The sequence below is a fragment of the Ursus americanus genome, chromosome 5 (assembly GCF_024610735.1).
Source record: "Ursus americanus isolate L20-20 chromosome 5, mUrsAme1.1.p, whole genome shotgun sequence".
NCBI classification, from domain to species: domain Eukaryota; kingdom Metazoa; phylum Chordata; class Mammalia; order Carnivora; family Ursidae; genus Ursus; species Ursus americanus.
The window spans coordinates 21,535,116-21,560,605 of NC_142131.1; the positions used below are offsets into that span (position 1 = coordinate 21,535,116).

Consider the following 25,490-nt stretch of genomic DNA (forward strand, 5'->3'; position numbering starts at 1 on the left):
TTTTTCCTTTCAGTATAGCTTTATGTGAAATAAAACCTGTGGAAGGAGCCAGAATTGCACCAGGTTTAGCCAGTCTTGCCCCATCATGACTCATATCAAATCAGTCATAATACAGTAGTCAAAGCTGTAATTTATTTGCCTATATTGTTTTAAACGAAACCTATTTTTTTAGGAAAAAAGGCACCAAAAGTCACAAAAAATAAAACCGAGTAATCAGCTTTAACCATGCTAGGGAATGTTTTTCGTCCTCTAGAAACCTTTATAAATGCCTTCTCAAATGTCATCGTGATATACTTAGCTTTCTTGTATGTAACTACTGAACTACAAAATGTACTTCAACTGGCAAGTGCTTCACCTGTGAAACTGAAAGCTAGTTACCTAAGGTAATCATAATCCGTATGTGTTGTCCTCAGTTACCCGAAAACATTACCAAGTATGTTCTAAAGCAGAAATCAAACACGCTGTCTTGAATAGAGGTCTAGATAAAAAGATTAAGTTGCTGTAGGTCGGCAGATAGTCGCAAATTGAATATTCAGTTTCAAAACTAACACATTATTCAGGTGAATCCATATAAATAGGTGTTATAGTTATTAAGAACTTATCAAATTAAATATGTTCAAGAAATTCAAATTGAAATGAGTTGATAAAAGATGTAACTGCAGACTGTGGTACTAAAAACACTTGGGTATGATCTTGGCTATTTCACTTCATGACTCTGGTCAAGTTCTAAAGCTCTCTGTGCTAATTTCCCAAGGTGCAAATGGGAAAAATAATGCCTACTTTTTCCAGGATTAATGGGAAAGTGCTTGCATATACTAAGTGTTCAGTAAGTGTTGCACATTAAAGTATTTAACTGTGATCTTATTTGGTTTCTAAGTTGGAACCAAATCATGAATGTCTGTTGAATTTTTTCTAGAAAACTGGGTTGCAGGAATTCTGAGGAACTCAGTAGCCCTGTAAACCTGAATTTGGTGGATACACAGCTATCCTCAGTGTCCGTGCATCCCAGGCTGCACGTGCCAATTCCAATCTCCGTACGTGAAGGCGGTATTTACTATATGCATATTCTAATACTTCTTTACATTTTAGGTTTGAAGTTTGTGGTTTTAGTTCCTTCTCCTTGTGGAATGAGGAATGACATTGATGAAGTGTGATTTTACAAACGTGGACTGGAAGAGGCCAAAGTTGACAATCTTCCAGTGCAGTCCAAGTTAAGTAGCAGTGCTGCTAGCCTCTAGACAGCATTGCAGAGTGTTCATAATTTATCTTGTTTGTCTTTTAAGTCCCTAAACTTTGGTATCAGAGCAAGGTGCACCATTAAGAAAGTTTGAGGTTTTACTTCCTCTTTGACCCAACTAGTTACTGCAAGGAGTACAAAGGTAAATGACACCTTTCCTATTTCAGCTTAAGAGAGAAAGATGGCATTAAAATATAAAAGGTAGAAGAGGAAATTTCAGCCTGGTCAGTATGGCTGAAGACTGAGGGGGGAGGACTAAGTTGCCTCGCCCTACAATTTGGACCTCTTTGGATAGTGTTTAAATGTTTTTGGAGATGTCACTAGTCCATATCCCTTCCACTCTGTCCTGTAACCCAAATGGGATACTGCCATGGTCGTCCAGCTGTAATGCAGGAGTGAGGGAAAAGTAACAGGAATTGAACTGACACCAAGGAAAAGGGGCACAGGAGAGTAGACTGGGTGTTTGGCTGTTGAACACCAATGTTCACCTGCTTCCACAGAAGCAACAGCCTCTAATAAATAGCTTAAAACTTTGCTATGCATCAATCTTACAAATCCTTGTTCTTTATTTCTGTATTTTAAAGTATTTGTTAACTGAAGTGTTGCTCTTGGGATCCAGTCCTTTAGAAAATTATTTTTTCTTTTATCGTGGAAAATGCTTTTCTGCTGTGTACTTTTCGGTATGCCTTCTCCCTCTCCTGCACAATTATGGCAGGGAAGGAATTGTTACTTTCTTCTCCCTGGGCCTTGCTCTGGTACTAACTAACTTTGAACTGCCCCTAAAAGGAGGAAGAAAATAATGAAATTGAATGCATAGCTGTATTTAGACAGAATTAATTATTCAAGATATCCCTTGGTTTTATTTTAACTTAAACCCTTGTGAATACTTCACAAAAATACATATACAGAAGCAAATAAAACTATAATACAAACTATGCAGCAGATAGAACAAGTAGTCAGAAGTTCAGAGATGGATGGATAGCTGTGTAAAAAATCAATTATTTGGAAATGAGTACTTTCAACAAAAGCATTCCAGATATTTTTAGACACATAAAATGGTAATCTATAGAATGGATGAATAGGTAACATGCATTGATCAGTACAACGACCAATAATATTTATTGAATTCAAACTATTTACTGTTGTAAACATTTAACGAAAGCATCATGAGATCTAAATACAGCCTTTGACAATTACAACAAAATAAGTGGTATGTTTAAAAAATAAAGCTGATGAGCAATAGATCCATTCTATATATTTTTTTTTTCAACAGTTCAAGAGAAAGCACAGTATTTTAAAAAAGTTTTCAACAGTTCAAGAGAAAGCACAGTATTTTAAAAAAGTATACAGCAAAGAAAGAAAGATTGTTCCTAATTAGAGTGTCAGACTCTGGAAACTGTAAATACAAATAGTCATTAAACAGTCAAACGGTCGTATTCCTAATCGGGAGGAAGTTACAGTAAGAACAGTCAGCAATCCAGTTATACTCAGAATGCTTTTTTTTCTTGTCAGTTGATTTCATAGTTCTTTTTCGAAGACGGAGCAAAACTTTGGCAATTGGATGTATTGAAAACATATTTTCCAAGTTCAAGAAATAGTCTTCGCATTTTGTTGCGTGAAAGGTGATCGGTACACCAAAGGCTCAGAAGTTGGTAAAGACTGATTCCGTATGTGGAAAAAGTGCAAATTTCCTGCACAGATAGCTTACAAAGCTGCTGGCACATGTACTCACCAGCAGAATCTTGGATTTTGTTTGCATAGCTCACACATCACTGGAATGTGGAAAGGTGTGCTATTTTTTGGCAAGAGCAAAGGAGACATGATACTGATGTGAATTACCGTGTTGGGCATGCTGAAGCCAAGCAGAACACTTGGGCGAAGGCTGCTACCTGACATCGTTAGTTTTTGTATACTGGTTTTGTTTTTGCTGAAGCAGTTCTGTTATAGCCAGCAGCTTTTTCAGTACGTGCTAAACAAGGAAAAATAGTAAGAAAACAATTAGTAAATAAATGAAAGTTTAGTCAGAAACTTCAGGGAACCTGGATTTTGTAAAAAGCCACATGAATTAATATTAACCATTCTACACAAAAGCATAAAACTGTGAACGTTTCTATTATTCAGTCCATGACTCAATTTTTTTGGTCAAGATACAATTTTTGTACACCAAACAGAATTTCATTTATTTGGCATTTTCACATCTACTTAGGACAGAAGATAGGCTGATCATTACAAATCATCTTAAGCCCCATAAGATCAACCAATCAGCTTGCAGCCCAGTGAACACTATCAAGTATCATGGAAGAAACAGGACTAGACTACACTGGGCCTAAAATTAATTAGGCCAAATTCTCCAGTAAGAATTTCATTTGTAATTTAAGGCAAATCGTAACAAACTCAGCCCCAGTGTAGCAGGAAGGCATTATATATATACCAGGGACACATAAACAGGCCAATGGCACACATTCGGCCTAAGCTGCTAAAGTGACTGGAATCTTAATGAGCCAGAGGATTACCTAAACTTGAGGATTTTAGAATCTCTGGTTGAAGAAAACTCAGAATCCACAAACAAACACAGTGCTTTAATTTTAATCTCTTCTACAAGGCCCCTGCCAAATGGTTGGCCAGTACAGTGACAGTACTCAGGAGGAGCTGATTAGAAATGACCGTTTTCAAGGCCATACTCCAGAATCTCCGAATCTGGAGTTTGCAAGTCACTGGGCCATGCGCTGTGTACATCAGGCCACATCTCTGAAGTGTGTAACACCACCATTTTTCAGTAGAGTTCATACTATGCAGTGTCAAACACATAATTTTAGTCTGGGTCCATTATTCCTCCGCCAAGATCTTTGGGGAGGAGGCTTCAGATTCTTAAAAATATAACTGATAAAATAATGTTGACCATAATTCAGCTAGTTACCTCTCAGAGTCTTATACTGACGTTCTGCTTAAGTGCTAATCCAACGTCACTTAAATGAAGGCTGGCAAAAATACCCTACCTGCTGTGCACCACGTTCATTGCTAAGCGTTCGCAGTTCATCTGAATGGGCCACACAAATCTCATGCAGTGCTGCTAAATCACGAGACAGGTCAGTTCTAGAATGCTCTGTAGTGTCTGGAAGTTCAGGTACATTCTTTAAGAGAATGATAAAACTGCATTTAGAAATACAAATCTTTAAAGTCACTTCTGAAAAGATCTTCTTAATGCTTATAGTAAACGGAATTTTTAATGTTCTCTTAAATTTCTCAAGAGTCTAAGATGCTATGTAACATTCAGTGCTATTTCTGATAAAACAAAGGTTCTATGACCTCAGTATTCACATAAAATCCAGGTTCCAATTTTCTTACAAAGTATGGCAGAATATTGTACAGTATTAGTTATTCTAAATAAGTGGGCTTCCTAAATTCTTAGAGAGTTTTGGGGTTTTTTTTTTGATCTGGCACATAGAGCAAAACAATAACAAACAAAAAGAAAATAGTGTAACTGCTAATCTGGATTAAATGCAAGTGAAACTTTTAACTTAAAATTCCTCCACTTTCTTGGACTCATTATTTAGCTGCTATAGTCTGTCCCAATTTATCAGTATATGTATGTAAGGAATTACACTATGGAAGTGTGAGGAGAACTTGTCAGGCTTAATGATTATCTATGGACTATGCCCAAAACACTTGATAATGTGTGGGAATGATCAGTGTTAATTATGGTATCTTCAGGTAAGGTTCATTAAATGACTTCGTGCTTTATTAGCACTAAATACCAGTATTAGTTTGAGCCTCAGAATAAAATTCAGCATGGATGCAGATTGCTGGTAGTTTTGAATAAATCCACTCCTCTCCGTAATTGTGATAATTAATTTGCTGTACATTCCTAAAAACTGCAAAACACTCAGTTTCTATGGCATGAACAAACAACTGAAATATAGTTCATTCTTCTTAATTAACTCTGTTACCCATTCATTTGGTGAATGAAGGATTATAGAGGTAAAAGACACTAGTATTTGCCTTCAGAGAGCTCGTAGTCTCTCTAGAAGACATAGCAACACAGATACGCAGAGAATATTTCAGAAGCAGAAGAAAAGGTTTTTGACTCAGGTTTAGTGCTCATCAAAGCCCTTCTGAAGGAGATATTTGAAGTGAGTCTGAAAAGAATCTGATTTATACATGTGGTAAAGGAATACAAGAACATGAGGCAGGAAGAATAGAATACTGGGAATTCTAAGCAGTTTAAAAGACTACACTGTGAGGCCTAACTAGGAAAGTGATAAGAAAGCTGAACTGTAGACAGCTGTGATTATGGAAAATAAATGGAGTCCTAACCTTGAATCTAAAAACCTAGAAGTATATAGCCTAAGTCAAAGCTCAGTAGCTTTAAATATTGTACAGTTTTCACAGTTCTTTAAACAATACTATAGTAAGAATTTTTTCAATCACTGACCCAACTGTGTTTTTTGGTAGTAAGGAATTTTTTTTTTTACCTCTTAAACGTCCCTGAGCTCATATATATATATGAAACATAGACATTTAGCCTTTGCCCCTTTTTTTCTCATTTTTATCCTAAGTATGGACCTATGTTGTAAATAACTTCTTTCACACTGGTTTTTATCCCTGAGGTAGCAAAGTAGGGGCCCTCAGGAAGTGCTAGTTACTTGCATTGCACACGGGTGTGGTTGTGGTTTTAACTGGATCTGAATACATTAAGGCAGAACCTGGGCACCTCAGTCTCCTACCCTAGGATTCCCTAACACCATACACCTGGCTAAACTGATAACCTTTTTGATAAACCTTTGTTTTTATATATGAACTGAATTACTAATATATTTTAGTTTTTAATCCATTATCTGTAAATTTGTAACAAGAAAATTCAACTTTACAGGGTCTTTCTTAGGGAATTTTTATATACAATTTCTATTAATTTTATAATCACAATTAAAAAGGCCCCGAATAAGACATCAGTAGTCCTACTGAATGAAGTATAATACTAAATCCATGTATTTTATTCCTAGTCAAGCCCCAAGAACACTCTGCAGTCCATTTACTTATATAACCTGGTCAGATCTGGGTCATCTATCTTGTTTCAAGTTCCATACACCAGCAGCTAAGTAAAAGCAGCAACAGAGTATCACAGTAAGGAGATGGAGCAGCTAAAAGGATAATGAAAAACACAAGAAGTACAAAAGCCACAATAATGAGTACTTGGTATAAACCATTTAGTGTTAAGAATAAATGTTACAATCAATTTGTTTACAAAGGTAGACAAAACAGGCTTTTTTTTTTTTTTTTAAAGTGGAGCCCAATGTGGGGCCTGAACTCACCAGCCTAAGATCAAGAGTTGGAGGCTTAACCAACTGAGCCATCCAGAGGCCCATTTTTTTGTTTTTGTTTTTTAAGTTTTGGATAAAAATCTAAGTTGTTGCTTAAATGAATTAATTCTCAGCGATATTAAATTTAGGTCTCAAAGCACTTGAAGAAATATATACATACCCCAAGTTCATCTAAAAACATGATCATACGATGTTTATTACTTTTGATAAATGGATTGACACCTTCCATATAGGGCTCCTAAAAACAAAACATTTACCATATATGTATCAAAAACAAACACCGATCTACTACCACCACTTACGTAGCAAGGATTCTTATAAATCTAATTAATTATGTCCATCAACAGCAATACATGTTCACAAGAATTAGTTTAATCATATAAATTTCCTTCCAATAAAAGCAAATAGCTAAACCGAAGAACAGGAATATTTCCATGAAAGAGTAAGAAATTGTGGATGAAAAAAAAAACCCAAAGCAAGAACGCCAACTGGTTGAAATCCATAAATAACTTAATTCCTCAAAAATGTGACTGAAAACCTGTTGTTGACCAGAAGCCTTATTACGGATAACAGTCAGTTGACACATATTTTGTGTGTTACATATATTCTATTCTGTATTATTACAATAGAGTAAGCTAGAGAAAAAAATATTAAAATCATAAGAGAAAATACATTTACAGTATTGTAAAAACCATGAATAAGTGGACCCATGCAGTTTGAACCTGTGTGTCAAGGGTCAACTGTAATTCATTCAAAAATAATTACTGAGAAACTATTATTTGCCACCTGCCAAGATAAACCTGGGCCTAACCCAGAGGTTAGAATCTAGCAGAGAATATAAGTAAGTAAGCTACAGCGTGCTAACGACTGCAACAGGAATACGTATCACAACCTGCCTGCCTATTCAGATAAATTCAAAAGCTAAGCCTTACTATAAACTGCTCTTCGTATTAAAATATTAAGCCTATTTTAAAATGTGCTATGTTGTAAAACAGAAAATGTTTAATATTATCACAAGCTCTTTTAAAGCCAATAAACAAACGATGATAAAGACCTCATCAGTCAATTCCAAAGAAACTGACACAAAAAATCAAAGTAACATTCTGCCCAGCAGGTTGGCAAAAATTAAACCGAATAATAATGAGTTTGGGCAAGGCTCTGGGGAGCAGAGAAGTATTACTTAGGATTTTCCTCCAAAATTAGTTTGAAACAACTGGACAAATTTGAAAGGAAATATATATGGATACTTGTTACAGCAGTATTTGTAACAGTGATAAGTTGGCAGCATCTAACTGTTGAGTAGAAGAGTACTTAACAGCTACATGATGGAATAATCATCATTAAGAATAACAAAATAGTTACATTTCCAGGCAAGAGGTTTGTTCAATATTGACAAAATCAGGCAACACGGTACAATCACTACCAGAATATTAACAATCCTTATCGTTAGGTAGTGGGAGCACATGTGGGTGTTTTAAGAACTCGTCCGAGTTATTTACAGTAAGAACTCATCCAAGTTATTTACAGTAAATGTTTATGATGAAATAAATAAAATGGACTTGAGTACATTTAAAAATATGCTTACTGATTTTTATATTTACGAGGAGAATTTTACTATATTGGAAATAGAAAATATAGTTTTCTATACTCACTAAAACAGCGGTTTTAAAAATTTCATTAAAATGTAAAATTTTTAAATATTTTTAAGAAGACACACATACCAACAAAAATATAACGATGTTTATGAAATAGACACTACTGAAAACTTTATATCTTTATTCTATGGTTGTATCTCAAGGTTTCACTGGTAAATGACATTTTCCAGTATCAAAATGTTTTTACCTTAGCTCCAAATTCCACAAGATTTGCTAAGTTCTGCACAGATTTAGCCACTAATATCAGTGTTCTGGCAGCAATAGGCGATGGGGAATCTGTAAGAGAGAATTGGGCACCGGTAATGACACTGACTCCAAAGGCACTTTCAGGTAAAGCAGTACAGAGTTAGCACTTTAATATTTCTTTACTGCTAAAAATACTGACATTCTTGGAAATGATATGACCTGTATAATTCAAAAAACTTGAGTTAAAGGGGGAAAGTTAAATACACTTATCAAAACTTCTAGTTTGTGAAAAGGGTGCTGCCGCGAGACTCAGCAATTCTCAACTGGTTGATATTTCACAATACCTTAGAGCTTTAACTTTATCGCTAAAAAGACTGTCACTCCACACACCTGCTTCATGACAGTTCACAAAGCTAATTTCAACCCCCTGCAGGTTAGCAGTTTGCAATGTGAGCAAGTCCCTACTACGAACCTCCAATGACTACATAAATAAATCACTTTAAAGCTCAGTAACAACGATAAAGCCTGGGACTTCTGCTTTACAGTGAGGGGGGAAAAACAATTTAATAAACTTAGAATATTAGAGAATAAACTATAATAAAGACTGGTCAGGAAACATTTCCCTGTAGAATATGCATAGTAGGGTGTAAATGAAAATCATATGCAGCTATTACATACAAGCCTTGAGACATAACAGAATTATTTAACAGTAAAAACATATAGGTAAGTCTAGCTGACTGCCTAATTTTAGAATGTTATCTTTGTATCTTAAGCTGTTGAACTATAAATGAGTACTGCCTAGTGGTTCAGAGACCAACATTCAGATAAACAATCTCTCCAGAATTCTACACCCTTAATTCTTAATAGAACCATAGATGTAACCATTTTAGTAGCAACAGAAGATAATGACAGAGACACGAGGACTATAACTATAATAAGGTAAAACTTAAGATTTAGTCCAAAGGATTTTTAAATACAACTTTGAGCTTCTAATTATTAAAAGAAAAATGGTTCAGGTTCCTTTTGTTAATAATGGCTCATTATTACATTTGTAGTCACAAATATCACTGTTCTCCTTTCTTTAAAAAATGCCTATGACATCTGAAAGTCCTTGCATAATGGACATATAGGCAATACGTAAAACCAAATCTGGTTTGTTGGAGTTTAAACCGGCCAAGTAACATGATCTAACTGGTGACAAACCTCTCCATCTCTAAGGGACCACAGTCAGGTATTCACAGAGCACTACTGCAACCGTAGTTATCATTTTAATTTGATCTTAAAATACAACTTGCAGTGGTAGCGATAGGGCTAGTATGGGCTAAAAGCACACAGAAACCTCTTCCCAACTGAAAAAGCCAGGTTGTAGATTGAAAAAGTCATAATGAGAGCTTGAGACACAGGTAGCGATGGGGTAGAAGTGATACGTGTCTAATCATTGCCGCCTCAGGCTTCAGATACTGGATGGAAAGAAAAGAAGCAAAACAGAGAAGGTAAAGTAGCAAAAGGAGGGAAGAAGAAAAGGGCGCTTTGGAATGTTTTATATCAAGTCTTAGAACTAGATAATAAAAAATCAGATGTAAAAGAAAAAATGAATAACCTTACCAAATAATACCAAATTTTATTCTAATTTTTTTAATTCCAAAAGTTTATCAAAAGCTGATTACCTGAGATGATATTAAACATCCGTGGATTCAGGATGGCAGGACAGATAAGTCGAAGAAAAACAAAACCACTGAATGGGAGGGAAATTTTTTTTTTTTAGAAAACTACTATATATGTTACATAAAAATAAACAAATTTTAATACTTGTAGAACCATGAACTTTGAACTGATGTAAAGAAGCCCAAACACAGCTTCAAGAAAATAGTAAGCTAAAGTATCTTACTTTAAGAACATGTATCTCTGCTTCTTACACTGTTTGCTTTTCCCAAATTTGGAATTTTCAGTTGATTTTGGGAACATTTAAGTTATATCTGTAACATTTATGGTCTTGGCAACTCTTTATTCCAATATACTTACTTTGAGGAAGCAATAGCCTTAGGAACACTAGGAATTTCTGAAATACTATAGGAGTATAAAAAAACCTTTTCATAGAGATACAGGCCTGTATGGTCCTAAAACTCGCTTTCTCTCACTTCTTTCTTTCTTTAAACAGAATAAGCCCAATAAAGTCTGTTATAAATCAAGTTAATTATACTGATTTTGCTGATGAATCCTAAAAAGAATCCGTTCTATAGAGAAAAGTGATTTCTTGATAAATGAAAATGTATACAATCGAATGCTATAGAGCTTCTATGGCAATAAAGAAAAAGACCTCACCTTTCACCTTTTCCATTACAGAGCGGTTAAACCAACTTCTCAGCATTTACTTTCCAATCTAATGACAGTTTACTACTTTCTGGACTCTTAGAAATGAATGTTACTTCTCATATAGCATTTATTGCAATTACAATACACAATTATCAGCTCTTTAAATACCTCTTTTAAACTAATTTGTGAAGAATCTTGCATAAATTTTGCTTGAAAACATTTTGATACATAAGTGTTTGAATCTGAAATATAACCTACCAACATTTAATCATGAAAGAATTTCAGTATGCAAATCTACTTTCTCTGAATTTTTAGAAGTGATTTTAAATTTAAAAGGGATGCTAGGTACCTACACATATATTTAAAAGTAGGGACAGAAATCATCACTTTGGTCATAAGTGCCCCTTAAAAACTCTGTAGTGTCAGAAATTCACACAGCAAAAATTCCTGCTGTTTGCTTAACAGTTATACTCGTTTGAAACAGAGTTTACAGAGGCTTTAATTTACATCCCACACAAAATTGTGCTGAAACTTAATGCTAATTCTAATTCCTCTCAATCACTACTAAAGAGAAGAAATAAAGAATCTACCATTCTTTAATACTTATGTCCTATCATTACTAACCAAGAGAAATTTTATCTACAAGAAGAGTAGAAGCCTCTTTACAAAACTTAGGTTGCAGGCAGGATTGACACACATTTTTCACAACTAACTGTACAGTATTAGTATCTTTAGTGGTTGTCTTATTTTTTTTTAAGGTGATATGACATGACTGGCATATGTATTCTACATAAAGTATCAGCAGACTGCTATATTCTCTGATGCTTTTGCACTGAATTTCCAGTTGTCTTCAGCGGGCACGGGTGTACTTAACAAAAGTCTATAATAGTGTTAGAGAGCTGACTGGACCTTAGAAGGTTGGCCTTTAGTTCTGCCTTAGCACAACCTTTCTTTATAACCTTAAGCAAACCATTTTTACCTCTACAGATTTGCTTCCTCATTGGAAAAATAAGTTAAAATAGTGATCATGAAGTCCCCCTGTATACAAGGTACAACATTCTGCAACTTGCCAAAGCGGTTCCTCCTAATTACTGCACAGCGAGTGCACTGAAACAGCTTCAGAGCAAGAGGCTCTGGCTGGAGATTAGCCCCGAGTCAGACTGCCACAAACCCACCAGTCAGTAGCTCGTCAGTTCTTAGCACTGACTGCTCTTCCTTCTTAGCACCACGTCAATCCCCCTTTCACTCCTCCCACTCTCCCCACCCTCCCTCTTCTTTCCTTCCTGAGAGGTATATGCATATATGCACGCAGGTAATGCATAGTGTGTATGAAGAGTACTATAGAATGTTAGCTACAGATTTTGCTGATTATAGAACTTTTAACCTCATTCTTTCTGATCATACATGGGTGTTCAGGTTTTTAGAAAATGCACAAGGTAGCTAAGTATCTCTTAATAACTTCCAAAAAAAAAAAAACACCAAACAGTAAAGTTAAATTGTAGTAGCCATCTGAACTCAGAAAATATTCAACAGGGTTCTGACATGAAAGTAAAAGAAAAAAGTCTGGAATTATATACTGTTACTCTTCCGATTTTCACAGTCACCCACCTGACTATCAGTGCACGCTATCCACAGTGATTTAACAAATGGATTGATGAGCCTTACCTAACAACTCTTGTTCTCATGGTGGTATTTGTAGGCCACTTGTGCTGGACAGATTTCTGTAAACACCCATAAATATATCTCAGTGTCCTGCCAAAACAACACAACATCTCAATACATAAAGCAAGGGAAAATGCTGATCACCGAGCCAAAAGCTTAATTTGCCAAATACACATTTTAATGCAACTGGCCCTTACCCCCCAAAAAGTACTCTGCTACAAGGAGTGAAGGAAACATTTGGCAAGGGATAAGGAAAACAAATAGTTTTCATCATCATTTAGTCAATTCTTTACGTTTACTTTGGAAGAATCTGACCATTTTTACATTGCTTCTGTATTAATGAAAAATAAGAAAAAAAGTACTGGAATGAGGATACAAAGGAAATACTAAGTTCAGATTCCAGGGAGATGGATTTTGACTTATGATAACTTCTACCTGAGTGAGTTCACTTTTACTAAAAGCAGTTAAGCAGGTACTAACTGTCTGGTGTACATTTAACCAAGATATTAATGATCTCAAATCTGAGATTATAAGTCTCTATTCATTACCCAAGTTACTGTATAAACCAGATATGTTAGTCTGTGTAAAAACATAATTTTGTTTTTATTTTAATGTATTTCACCACTGTGGTTTCTTCAAGTCACTCTTTTGCCTTAAACACAATTCACCTTGGAAGACTGAAAAACCCTTTTTCAGAGTGTAAAAACATTTATTAGGACAGTGGAAAAGCTTACACATTTTAGAAATACAAATTTTTCAAAATGCAGATACACAGTTTCTTGTCAAATTAAAATTTCACCACTTACGGTGGAAGTATTTCTGAAGCCATGAATATTTTCTCCACAAGCTCTGAAAGTATGTTCAATAGGTGTGCTAAATTAGTGTTCACATCTTCATTTTTTTCTAACTTTGATGGACTTAACTAAGAGAAGGAATAAAGTAATATAAATGCATCTTGGCAATGATAAAATGAATCAAGGTAATCAAACAGTAGTTTTCAAGGTTCTCTGTTTTTCCACTTTTCAATCTGTTTTAGTCTTGGGGGGTTGGATATAAATGGAAATTTTTAAGTAGTTTGCTCTACGGAACTCCTCATTTACCATTACTTCCCAATTATTCAACAAAACAATACAATAAGCAGTGATTATTCAGCACGTTTCATTTGCTCTGGGATTAATACCAGTGTTAAAATTCTCTTTTATTCATTTACCATGCTTTACCATAGATTTTTACAGCCACAGAAAATGGATTAGCCTTTATTTTCAAAATTATATTCTCAACTAGAAGACAAAAACCCAGCTTTACTGATCACATATACTAGGTATATGTGATATATATATATGATCACAAATATACTAGTATTTAAATAATGATCACCATGTATTATAAAACCTATCTTTAATTGTATTTATTTGAAAACAAATACCGATTAAAATAGAAAGGCTTTTCTGAATGCCGTAGACAGAATAATGAACCTTTCTCAAAACATTTTCAGTAACCCTTGAAATCTAAGAATTCTGATCTAGAATCAGTGGAATAGATTTATCTATGTAAGTCTGACTTCCCTAGCCTGATCTAGTGCCCACGAACACTGTGCAGACTTGCTGGATTTCTGTATCCATTTCAGTTAGGCCAACTACGGCATTACCCCAGGTGTTCAACACTGGATCCTCAATTTCTTCCCTTTAGGTTAATTAGTAAAAACTGACCACTGTAGTGCAAAATTAACATTTGACAGCTCCCAGTGTACATTACCAAAAGCAATTACTTGTTTTATTAATTTTGTATCAGATCTAAAAAATGTATTTAATATCTTCCTTCTGTAGTCACTCTATCTTCAAAATAAGAGAAGAACCATGTGAGATTCCACTCTTTCTCTTAATGTTTATTATGAATTTACACTGAAACCTTAATAATCTTAAAAGGATGTTTTTATTTGCTTTTGAGTGGAATATGTTGTACTTCTTTACCCCCAAAACCTTCAAGGATACCCCTGGCTGTTATTAGGAAGTGCTTCATCGACCTTAACTGGGTTATACAACCAAAGTCTCTAGCAAACACTTCAATTTATGTTATGTACACTTTCTGAAAGCAGCATACACTTTATTATTAGTAGAGCAGGATAAATGAGAAAGTACTTTCATTAATTTCTGGTGGAATTTGAGGTTTTTAATCTCAAAATACATCTTTTTTAAAAAGTTTATTTTGTCTAACATTTTTCTGAATGTATTGCAAAATGTGTAAATGCCCTGATGAATAATTTTAAAAAGCTAATATATTTTCCTTAAAATGTAATTAGCTATAAAGCATCACCTATTGAAATATGCTCTTTGCTGAAATACTTAAAACATGAAATTCGTACCTCGCAAGACTGCTTGCTTTCCATTATCTTTAAAATAGAGTCTTTCAACGCATGATGAACGAACTGTGTCGCAGTGGCTTTCATGTACTGCTCCATCAAGGTGCTTGCAAGTGTTGTAGCTCGAAAGAGAGTAGTGGCTTCATCTACATAAATATTTATATTAAAAGATTAGTTATATAAAGGATTATACTAATGTGAAACCAGATTAGAAATTAAATGAACTCATTTTTTCCTCAAACATTATACCCATGTAAGTATGCTTATTTGCATCCAGCACTGAAGTATGAATTATAATGACACCCTCTATTTCTATAAACTTAACTCTTCAAAGGACTTTATTCATTAGATCAACAGGAGGTGCTGACACTGCCATATTCATAAGAAAAAACAAAGGCTTAGAATGGGTACAGGACTTGTTAAGACCAAAGAGCCAGTGAGTGACAAAAATAAGATCAGACTTCAGCTCTGCTATCCACTGAGCCCACACTTTGGAAATTCTGAGTTAATTTCCAAATAAGAATATAACATAGTGGTATAAATAGACTTATCATAGGGATCATTTTGAAAAGTATAAAAATACCAAATCACTATGATACATACCTGAAGCTAACAGGATATTGTATGTCAATTATACTTCCAATTTTTTTTAATGAAGAAAATGAAAAAAAAAAAACCCACAAAATCCCAGTATAAATTATTACGTTAAAAAACACAAATATTGCCAAAAAAAGACAGTCTCGGTGTAACATCTGGACCATCACTTTATCTTTCCTGACAAATCTATCTTTCACATTTTCTATGATTAGGAGGAAATAGTTTTAGCTTTTATAGTTTATTGGAGAACCTAGAAGCAAGCACTGTTACTGAGCCAAAGTGCTAGCTGGAAAGGGGTTAACTGTGACAAATCTGTAAGCTGTTACAAAGCACCATGTGTCCAGCTCTATTACCTGGGAACTACCTATCTATAGAAGCTAGAAATAAAATGCAGCTGTCACCTAACTTTTGTGCAAAGAATAAGTAAAATATAAATGAGAGAATATGGTAGGTACACCAAACTATTCTTAATAATCAAGCACCATAAGCCACTGATAGGGATAAAGAAGTCACTTTCTTATGGCTTCTAGTGGAATAATTTACCATGACAGAAACTGCCAAATGTTAGCCAGCACAAGGATCAGAACTGACATTCCGACTTTAATTTTTAATGAAGAAAAACAGAGTAGCTTATTTACCTTCCATGCTTATTTCTCTGTCATTTAGTGTACACAACAACAATGATTCAAGCTTTTCATGAAGAAAAATCCTTAGTAGGATGCTAGCCAGTAGTGTTCGGTCCTGTCCACATACATGTGATAAAGCATAGACTACATGAAGCTCCTTTTGCAGTATAAGCTAAAAATGACATCGAGAAAGATTATTGTAAGTACACAGCATTAAATGTTCTCAATGAGATGAACAGGAATTCTCTTATGTTCTTCTATTTAGAAATATGTTCTATTCAATACATTTATTAAAAATAGAATGAGTTTACAGCCTGCATATTTATAGTCTCTTAAGACCAACATCATACTACTGCAAGGTTTTTTAATTTTAACCTTCTATGCCCATCACTGGTGCACTAAGTATGACATTACTATGTTTAACTTAAGGAATTTTTTGTTTAAATGTTTACTGTTAATTCCATCAAAAATAATTAGACTGGTAAATAACTTAATACCTCTTTAAATTCACTGTACTCTTCTTCTGGCATGATTTTTTCCATAGAATATCGTGCTCGGACACGCAGGGATCCTGGTTCAATACCTTTTAATGGTATATGGGAGCTGAGCAAAAACCATTCATCTGTGGCATGCCCTTTCTGTAACCGGCTCAACTGGCAGCGCATAAATACTTTAATAGAAAAACATCAGATGATTACTGTCTAAAAAGAGGACACTATAATTCGTCATACCACTAAATTTTCCTGACATTTTGTCTTCTCTGTAGTGTTAAATGCTTTAAAGAAGTTTTCAGTAGCAACACAAATTCAATACTTGATACTTACTTCATGCATTTACTCAGTGCCCATTTTGTGCCAGACTATGGTAGGCAGGGACATGGGATACAGACATGATTAAGACACGGTCTATGAGCTGCATGGAGGTCACAGTAAGGCAAGAAATCAATCATGGTACAATACAGCGTGGTGAGTGCTGTTAACAGTGGCTAATGCTACCGAAGTAAAAGAAATAAGTAATTCAGCCCATGGAAAAATCCATTCCAAACAGGTAACCCTTAAGCTGACACTTAACAGGCTGTGGAGGTGTAGCTACGTAGAAAGGCAGAGAAAAAGAGCATAGTCCAAACAGAAGGTATGATGGGCACTTTTAAAATCCATGGATCGCTTCAGAGCTACAAAGAAAGCTGGTATAACTAGAGAGAGGATATACCAGAGACACACTATGAAAGCAACATGGTGGAGGAGTAGATCAGGAAAGGGCCTTTCTTCTGTGTTTACTACAGGTTTGGATTTTATTTTAAAAGTAACAGGGAACCACTAAAAAAGTGTTAAGCATTTAAATAGTACAGAACCGACAGAATATTTTGTAGAGGAAAATTCAGGCTTTGATCTGTTCATGTATATCACTTCTTTCCCTAAGGCTGACTTTTAAGAAGGTATTAACCTAATTCACTCTGATGTGAACGGCTAAATCTCACTGCCACCTGTTTCAGCAACAGGCTGGGTGAAGGTGTGCTACTGAGAATAAGAATGGAAAAGGTTCACCAGAAATGAATAAATTTAAAGAAAAATTTTTAATAGAGTGATTTTATCCACTTACATAAAACTATACGAAAACAGGAAAAACCTACAAAGTACAAAGAAGGGATAGTGGAAGCACCATAGAAATATGGCCACTCTTACTGTTCTCTTGTTCCTGTCCACTGGGGAGGGAAGGGAAGATGAAAGATTAAATCAAGAGTTTAAGTTTACAATATGTACTATTTAGCCATTTTGGTCTTTTTATCTTATGAAACTCTTCCTCAACAATCAAAACTTTTAGAAGTACAAAAAGAAACTATGTCAAATTATATATTATTTGCACTTTTTTAGACTACATTATGAGTTTAAAAAAGTAAAATTTCTGTATCAACTTACAAATATCAGGATCTTTGCTTTTCTTTGTTTTATTACTAAGAGTTATCTCAAATCTGTTGATGTCAGGAGGAAGATCACTAGAGGACCAAAAAGAAAAAGAATTAACAAAATACCCTGGCATCAAATTCTAAGTCTTTTATTTCTACTATCGAATAAGTCCCTTATTTCTGCTATTAAACAATCTGAACATGCATGCTGGATTCAAAACGTATTATTATTTGGAATACAGGAATGCAGACAAGCAAATCATACTTTTCCTACTATCTTTAACCTCCTCAAGTAAATCCTGGAAACTATTGTAAACGTTTTTTATATGTCTCTTAAGTAAATGTTTCTGAACTTGTCAGTTAACACTAATTCCTATTAATAACTAGGTGAAAAACCAAGAACACAGCACTTCAGTAATAAAAGCAGGGAAAAAATATATAAGTACTACTAAAATGCCTGGACTCAGCCCTTTGTTCTGGTAGTTCAGAGACGGAGACAAAAAGAGAGAGAGAATGCAGGGGCAAAAGGGTAAAAGAAAAAGATTTAATGTAATGATAAAATCAGACTTACTCAAAGACAAACTCTTCCGACCATACAGGGTTTTGCCCTTCCCTTGCATGAGTTTTTGCTACTTGGACACTATTCAGGTAGATGTTACAATATGGATTAGTAAAATGTTTTACAGGGAGTTTATGGGCCTCTTCAATGTGTAAAACAAGACTGCTGACCTAAAGAAAACACAAAAAATTGTTACCCCAGATTTCAAGAATTATGCATTAGGTTTCAAAAGTAATTACTATTTAAAAATAACCCAAAACTGACTAATTTTTCCCCTTTCTTCAGACATTATGACCTGTAATTATATTTTCCTTTTTATGTGATGTATAAAATACAACATTCAAGCATTTAAAATAATTCTTTTTTTTTAAAAAAAGTGCCGTTTTAAGTTATTCCTCCAATTACATTCTTGTAGCAGTTTAATGAAATGCACCTTTTTTACTAAAAAATAGTTCAGAGAAAATGGAAATAGAGGATTTTATTTTGACTTAAGTAAAAAACTGTCACCACCCAAATCAAAATCCTGTAGGTTATATAAAGCTCACCTGGGAGATTTATCTATAAACTTCCACAGCTAGAAAATATGTTTACAACACTGATCCTGCCTTCTCATTTTACAGAAAAAGATACAAATCCAAAGAAGCTATTTGTCAGTTTTGATGCCAAAACTGAGATCATTCACTTTCTAGTATCAGGTTCTCTTTCCCCCTTGCCACATACTGCTTCTATGGTGTAGGACAAGTCAGCCTCTCTGAGCCTCAACTCCTCAAAAAATTAGGATAAAGTCTACACTGCAAGTTGTTGTAAAGATTCGAAATAATACATGTAAAAGCATACAGCAGAGTACCAGCAAAAGGGCTCAAGAGATGTTAGCTATGATTTTATTATTTCTTATTCTGTAGTATTATAGCTAAAAATGATAACTTCATAGCTAAAGTTTCACACAAGACACAATCTGCAAAAACTCAGTCTGATTTTTTTTTTACAGTTTACAAAAACGTTAAAAAAAAGATCTGAGAACACAATTATGTGTATAATTAAATGTCCTTGGGGAAAGGGTCAGACTTTTGGTTACAGGAAATGTAACTTATATTAACCATTTATTGACTAAATATTAACCATTTATTGACTTGCAATAGAACAATATATTAAATTCACAAAGCTTATTGGAAATTTCCATAAATAAAACAAGAATCACCTTTGGTCAATAAATACTGTAGTAATGTTCCTCAAAACTCAAGAATATTAAAATTATTTTTTCCAACTATCTAGGGATAACAATACAGAAAAAAAAAAAAAAAAGCAAAGATATGGAGGGTACAGAGTTGACTATACATACCTAGAAAGAAAGAAAAAGCCCAGCTTAACTCTATAAAATGAACACGTACAACATGTTACGGTTCAAATAAGACAGGACACTAGCTAACAGTTACACAATAGACTACAAAGCAAAAAACCGTAAAGTTTATTTGGATTAATACTTAAAGTCAGATGATCTTTTCAATAATTACCTTTAGTTGTACTTTTTGAAATAGGCCAAAATAATTCTTTCAAGAAAAAAACGAATGAAAGTGCCTAACAGAATGGTTTCTATTGTTGTTGGTTGGTATTGTTATTTTAAGTCAAAGAAAAAAAAATCCTTGGTATGTATTCAAAAGATGGCATTATGGACTAAGTACCCAGCATGTATATAAAGAAACTTCTTTTTCATAAATATTTCTCCTGCTACTGAACAAAGTGGAAGCATGGCTTTAAAATGCCTGAAAAGATAAACTTCTCTTAAGAACTCAGAAGTGTTATTTCTTATGTTCCACACATGAGTGAAACCATACGATAACTGTCTTTCTCTGCTTAACTTACTTCACTTAGCATAATCCCCTCCAGTTCCATCCATGTTGATGCAAATGGTGGGTATTCATCCTTTCTGATGGCTGAGTAATATTCCATTGTATATACGTACAAAACCTAATGATGCACTGTATGTTGGCTAACTGAATATTATAAAAATAAATAAATAAATAAATATTTTAAAAAACAAACAAAAAAGTACTCAGAAGAGTTTGAAATGTAGCCCAAAACAGTTCTGATAGAAATAAAGAGCAAAGTAATAAAGTGAAACGTGATAACATCAAATCAAAGAAAATCAAGTTTCACCTGACGCAGGCGTTTATTGGATGACCCTGGACTACTTTTCCGTAAACTGCAAAATGCCTGCAGACCTTTCATCCAGTCCTACAAAAAATAACAGCATTTCAAAGAAATATACACTAGTTTATTCAGTTTCCAATCATCAGGATTTTTTCCCCCAAATTCAGTTCTTTCCTGCTCCAGATGGCCACTGCTATACTCAGAGTGTGCTGCACTTTTACACTGGGGGCCCCACAAAATAAAACGATGACCAAAACAATTATAATCATCCTTCAAATTGTATTTTTGTTGAATCCCTAAATTAATGTTAAGTATACCATGAGTGACCATTAATTAGCCAAAAAATAAAATCCATGTAAAATTATTAAACAGTTATATTTTGTGAAAGGAGGGCTGATTGCAAAACCAACTGATCATGTGATGACTGACTTGATGACCAGCACCTACTCTTACCTTAGACCATGATAAGGGTAGAATGTGTAAGGGGGTCTGGGTTATTTGTAAGCCTTTCAAATGTAACATTAGATTCAAAACAGTTTTCAGGCTAATATTCAAGAAGCTATATTTTCAAATGTTTATCTAGTGGTTTGGAGAAATCTTAGGTTTATCAAAAATAAAGCTAAATATTTCACTTTAGCTTACTTATTTCCACAAAGCTGTGCACTACTGCTTTACTCAGTTTATCTTTAGCTTGTTGACTATTTCAGTCTGAACTCTGAATGTTTAGAGGACGTCTTTACAGAACAAATTAAGACCTAATCAAATACCATAGCTTTTAGAACTAGAAGAGAGTAACCACCGATCCCAAAGGCCATCCAAGTAACAAAAACTGGAAATACCAATAGTATTTTTGGACTTCAAGTGGTATATGGAAATAAAGAATATGTAAAGCTTACATATAAATATAAGAAAATGTTCTATTTATACTGAAATGTCATCAAGGTATATAACATACCTTTATTTAGAAAGAGGGAACCTGGTGAAATAATTGGAGGATAGGAAACTGAAGTTTAAATTTCTTTCCTAACTCAATTTCTAGCATTCAAAAAAAAAAAAAAAACTGTTAACAAAATGTTTTGAACTCTACTTTTTGCATCTAAATAGTAGGGATAATACCCACAAAACCAGGTTTTTTGTGTTATATGTTAATAATGTTTATTTGAAATATTTTGCCAAGATTTGAAACATGACATTCAATTGTGAACCACAAAACATTATGTGGCTCATTCGTCAATTCTACAGTCTAAGATATTTTCATAATTTATGAATCAGGGACGCATGCCAGGATCCAGTTTTAAAAGCTTCTGCCTCATATCCAGAGTTGGCACAGTATCTTCTATTTACAAAAAGTTGTTTTCTTTGACCTCTTAACCACCTTCAGATTCTTCCCGTAGAGTATAAGCAGAAGAAGTATCACCATATTTGTATAAAATACCAGTAAACACCCCTGATATATTATGGTTCAAAGAAATCAAAGTATTTTTAAAAAGAGTTTTTGGAAAAGATTCTCTTGTCACAGCACTGCTGAAAGTTTAATAAAATAAGAAGGGCACTGCATGTGGATCAATGCCTAGTGCTGAAAGTAGGCATCATATGTAGGTTTAGAGAAAAACAAAGTTGCTCAAATACTTTTATTTTTGATGACTGAACTTCTGTTTTTAGACATGAAGTTCAACCAGTAAAGAATAACAATGCTTGTTTGCAAAACTAACTGGCTTACCTTTCAATTGTACTGAGAATATCTATAACCTTTCTGCAGAGAGGATTTTAAATGAGCATTCTCAGTTGGACTCAACATCAGAGTATTTAAAGATCAATTTAAAATGGAGTTCTCATTCCTAATAGCCCTTCACTGAGTTTTTTGCTGCATTTCTTTCAAAAAAAATTTTACACATCAGAGTTCTCATTCCTTGAAATAAAAAGAGTATTCAATTTCAGTCTTCCTTTGTATTACTTTATCATATATGCAATAGTTTCTTAGTTAAAAAGAAAACATGAGCTAAATAAAGGTTAGCAGTCGTTGAGAAAACAATTAACTTACCTCTGCTTGTTCTGGAGTTTCTCCTGCAAAGTAAAAAATGTAATGTTCTTCACTAAAGTGCTGAACCACTATCTGAAAACAGTTTGGCCTTTAAAATATAAACAGAAAAGTGATTAGGAAGCTTAACAAAAAGCATTAAAACACACCAAAAATCACAACATATATAATGTATTTCAATTGACATCATTCTTAATTTAGAGAACCAATACTCCACTGTCCAAAGCATTACTGAAAAGAAAATATCAGCCGCATATATTTTTAAGAACTTTTTGTCAGCACCACTGAAATTCTATCAATCCTTGCAAAGTTTAAAAATGTTTTATGCTAGAATTGCATATAGCTAATCTAAACACTTTTTAAAGCAAAATGTTATAAACTCATTACTTCATAGTAATATATATTATACATTCATAAGTGCTGGAAAAAGACTAGACATGTTCCTAGACCAAAATGTTCTTAGTGGTTATCTCTCACAGGTAGATTGTGGGTGATTTTTTAAAATCTATTTTTATATGTATTTTCAATTTTTTTTTTTTTACAATTTTTCCTCATCTGTTAAAATGGAAACATCTGCTCACACATATGCTTGTTCTGATGATTAAATAACCCAACAATGGTATACAGTACATATCAGTTCTTGTCCTCCAATAGTATGCACCATACTAAAATAGTTTATATCTTTTTTGAAGATGTGTTTGTTGTCTTTCCAACTAGACCTGAAAAGGATTATAAATGTTTAATAAGGGCCACTCCAATGTTCATAGCAGCAGTGTCCACAATAGCCAAACTGTGGAAGGAGCCGAGATGCCCTTCAGTAGATGAATGGATAAAGAAGATGTGATACATATATACAATGAATATTACTCAGCCATCAGAAAGGACTAATACCCACCATTTGCATCGACATGGATGGAACTGGAGGGGATTATGCTAAGTGAAATAAGAAGAGAAAGACAAAAATCGTATGGTTTCACTCATGTGGAACATATGGAATAGCAGAGGACCATAGGGGAAGGGTAGGAAAACTGAAGGGGGAGAAATCAGACAGGAAGACAAACCATGAGAGACTCTGGACTCTGGGAAACAAACTGAGGGTTTCAGAAGGGGGGTGGGTGCATGGAGGGCTGGGGGGCCGGGTGATGGGTGTTAAGGAGGGCATGTGTTATGATGAGCACTGGGTGTTATGTGCAACTAATGAACACTAGATCAAAAACTAATGATGTTGGCTAACTGAACATAATTAATGATAGGTAGGTAGGTAGGTAGGTAGGTAGATAAATAAATAGGTAAAGTAAGTAAGTAAGGACCAGGGCGCCTGGGTAGCTCAGTTGGTTGAGCGTCTGCCTTCAGCTCAGGTCATGATCTGGGAGTCCCAGGATCAAGTCCTACATGGGGCTCCCTGCTCGGCAGGGAGTCTGCCTCTCCCTCTGCCCTTCACCCTGCTGTGTTCTCTCTCACTCTCTCAAATAAATAAGTAAATAAAATCTTTACTAAATAAAGGCCTTCATGTTTTTGAAACTCAAAACTCAATAAATGTTATTCCTATTTCTTGCATTAACCAGATTATATCTCTTACTTCAGCGTTAGGAGGCCATAGCAAAATACCCACAGTACAAGCTTAATATTTACTTAAAAACCATCCTTTCATGCTTTGAGAATGCTATAAAATAATACAAATACAAGTTGGAAACTTCAGCTTCTGAAAGTGGCTTGAATCACAATGGCCTTCCTGGCTCCATAAAATATAAATAAAACAAAAGACAACTGTTGGAAATCACTGGAGAACAACAGAGCAACTAAGACTTAAGAGGCCAAGATCATAGTGAGGTAAGCCTGAACTTCTCCACAGCTTTTCCTTTCAAGGCATTTGCCAATTCCTAAACTGCACAGGGCAAGAAGCTGAGAAGCCTAGCAGAAGGAAGCAGCATCTAAGAGGCCCCAAAACTAACCAGCACAGCAGTTTCATACTGCTAGGAGAGACAAATGATTTTAGGGCCTTTAAAAGAGAAGGCTTTCATCTGAGACCCCTACCCATGCCTTCAAAAGAAGGGCAAACCAGAAAATAGAACAGCCTTCACCAATACCTCCATTTGATCCCTGAGGGGACTTATCTGGCAGAACAGCGCTTTCTGGAGGCAATAACATTATCCATAGCTTCTACAATCTTTCATACACAATGTCCACCATTCAGTCAAACATAAGTACGTATCACAGGAATCGTGATTCAACCAACTGAAAAGCCAATCTAAGAAAACAAACGAAGGGGAAAGACCTACATATAATCCAGATATTGTTAGATACAACATTCAAATAACTGTAATTAAAACGTTTAAGAAAATAGGTAACAAAATAGATAATTTTGCCAGCTAACTACATCTATAAAAGAATCAAATGGAAACTCTAAACTGAAAAATGTAATTAATTAAATTAAGACCTCAAGAAATGCATTTAACTGCAGAAGAGTGTATTTGTGAACTGGAAGACAAATCAGAATATCCAGTCTAGGGCACATAAAAAAAAATTATGACAAACACAGAACAGAAAACTATGTAATAGGCACATGGGACCTAGTAAAAGATTTAACATGCTGGGGCGCCTCAGCGGCTCAGTCGGTGAAGCGACTCTTGATTTCGGCTCAGGTCATGATATCAAGCCCTGTGTCGTGCTCTGCACTCAGCGGGGAATCTGCTTGAAATTCTCTCTCTCTTCCTCTCCTCCTGCCCCCAGCCGCTCTCTCTCTAAATAAATCTTTAAAAAAGATATAACATGTAACAGGAATCACAGAAGATGAAAGAAAATGTGGCGGAAGAACTGTTTAAAGAGATAGTAACCAAGACTTTCCTAGAACTCAAAAAAGACATCAGGTATCAAACTGAAGAAGCTCTG

The 25,490-nt window shown here is 34.6% G+C and overlaps 1 protein-coding gene across 4 annotated transcripts in view; it reads right to left on the reverse strand.

Moving 5' to 3' along the window:
- Nucleotides 1-2,059: 2,059 nt before the first annotated feature.
- RASA1 (RAS p21 protein activator 1) overlaps nt 2,060-25,490 on the reverse strand; it is a 112,077-nt gene continuing 88,646 nt past the window's right edge. For 2 of the 4 annotated variants that reach the window (XM_045796317.2, XM_087862003.1), the window contains exons 12-25: nt 22,605-22,692; nt 20,570-20,647; nt 18,428-18,585; nt 17,870-17,946; nt 16,451-16,623; nt 15,966-16,125; nt 14,734-14,876; nt 13,178-13,293; nt 12,375-12,461; nt 10,064-10,131; nt 8,398-8,486; nt 6,716-6,793; nt 4,234-4,368; nt 2,060-3,206 (exon numbers count right to left, since the gene is read on the reverse strand). In XM_045796317.2, coding sequence (XP_045652273.2) covers nt 3,123-3,206; nt 4,234-4,368; nt 6,716-6,793; nt 8,398-8,486; nt 10,064-10,131; nt 12,375-12,461; nt 13,178-13,293; nt 14,734-14,876; nt 15,966-16,125; nt 16,451-16,623; nt 17,870-17,946; nt 18,428-18,585; nt 20,570-20,647; nt 22,605-22,692 — 1,534 coding nt within the window. In that variant the 3' untranslated portion in view covers nt 2,060-3,122. The remainder of the gene's footprint in view (nt 3,207-4,233; nt 4,369-6,715; nt 6,794-8,397; nt 8,487-10,063; nt 10,132-12,374; nt 12,462-13,177; nt 13,294-14,733; nt 14,877-15,965; nt 16,126-16,450; nt 16,624-17,869; nt 17,947-18,427; nt 18,586-20,569; nt 20,648-22,604; nt 22,693-25,490) is intronic. The other 2 variants (XM_087862004.1, XM_087862005.1) reach the window with 2 other exon arrangements.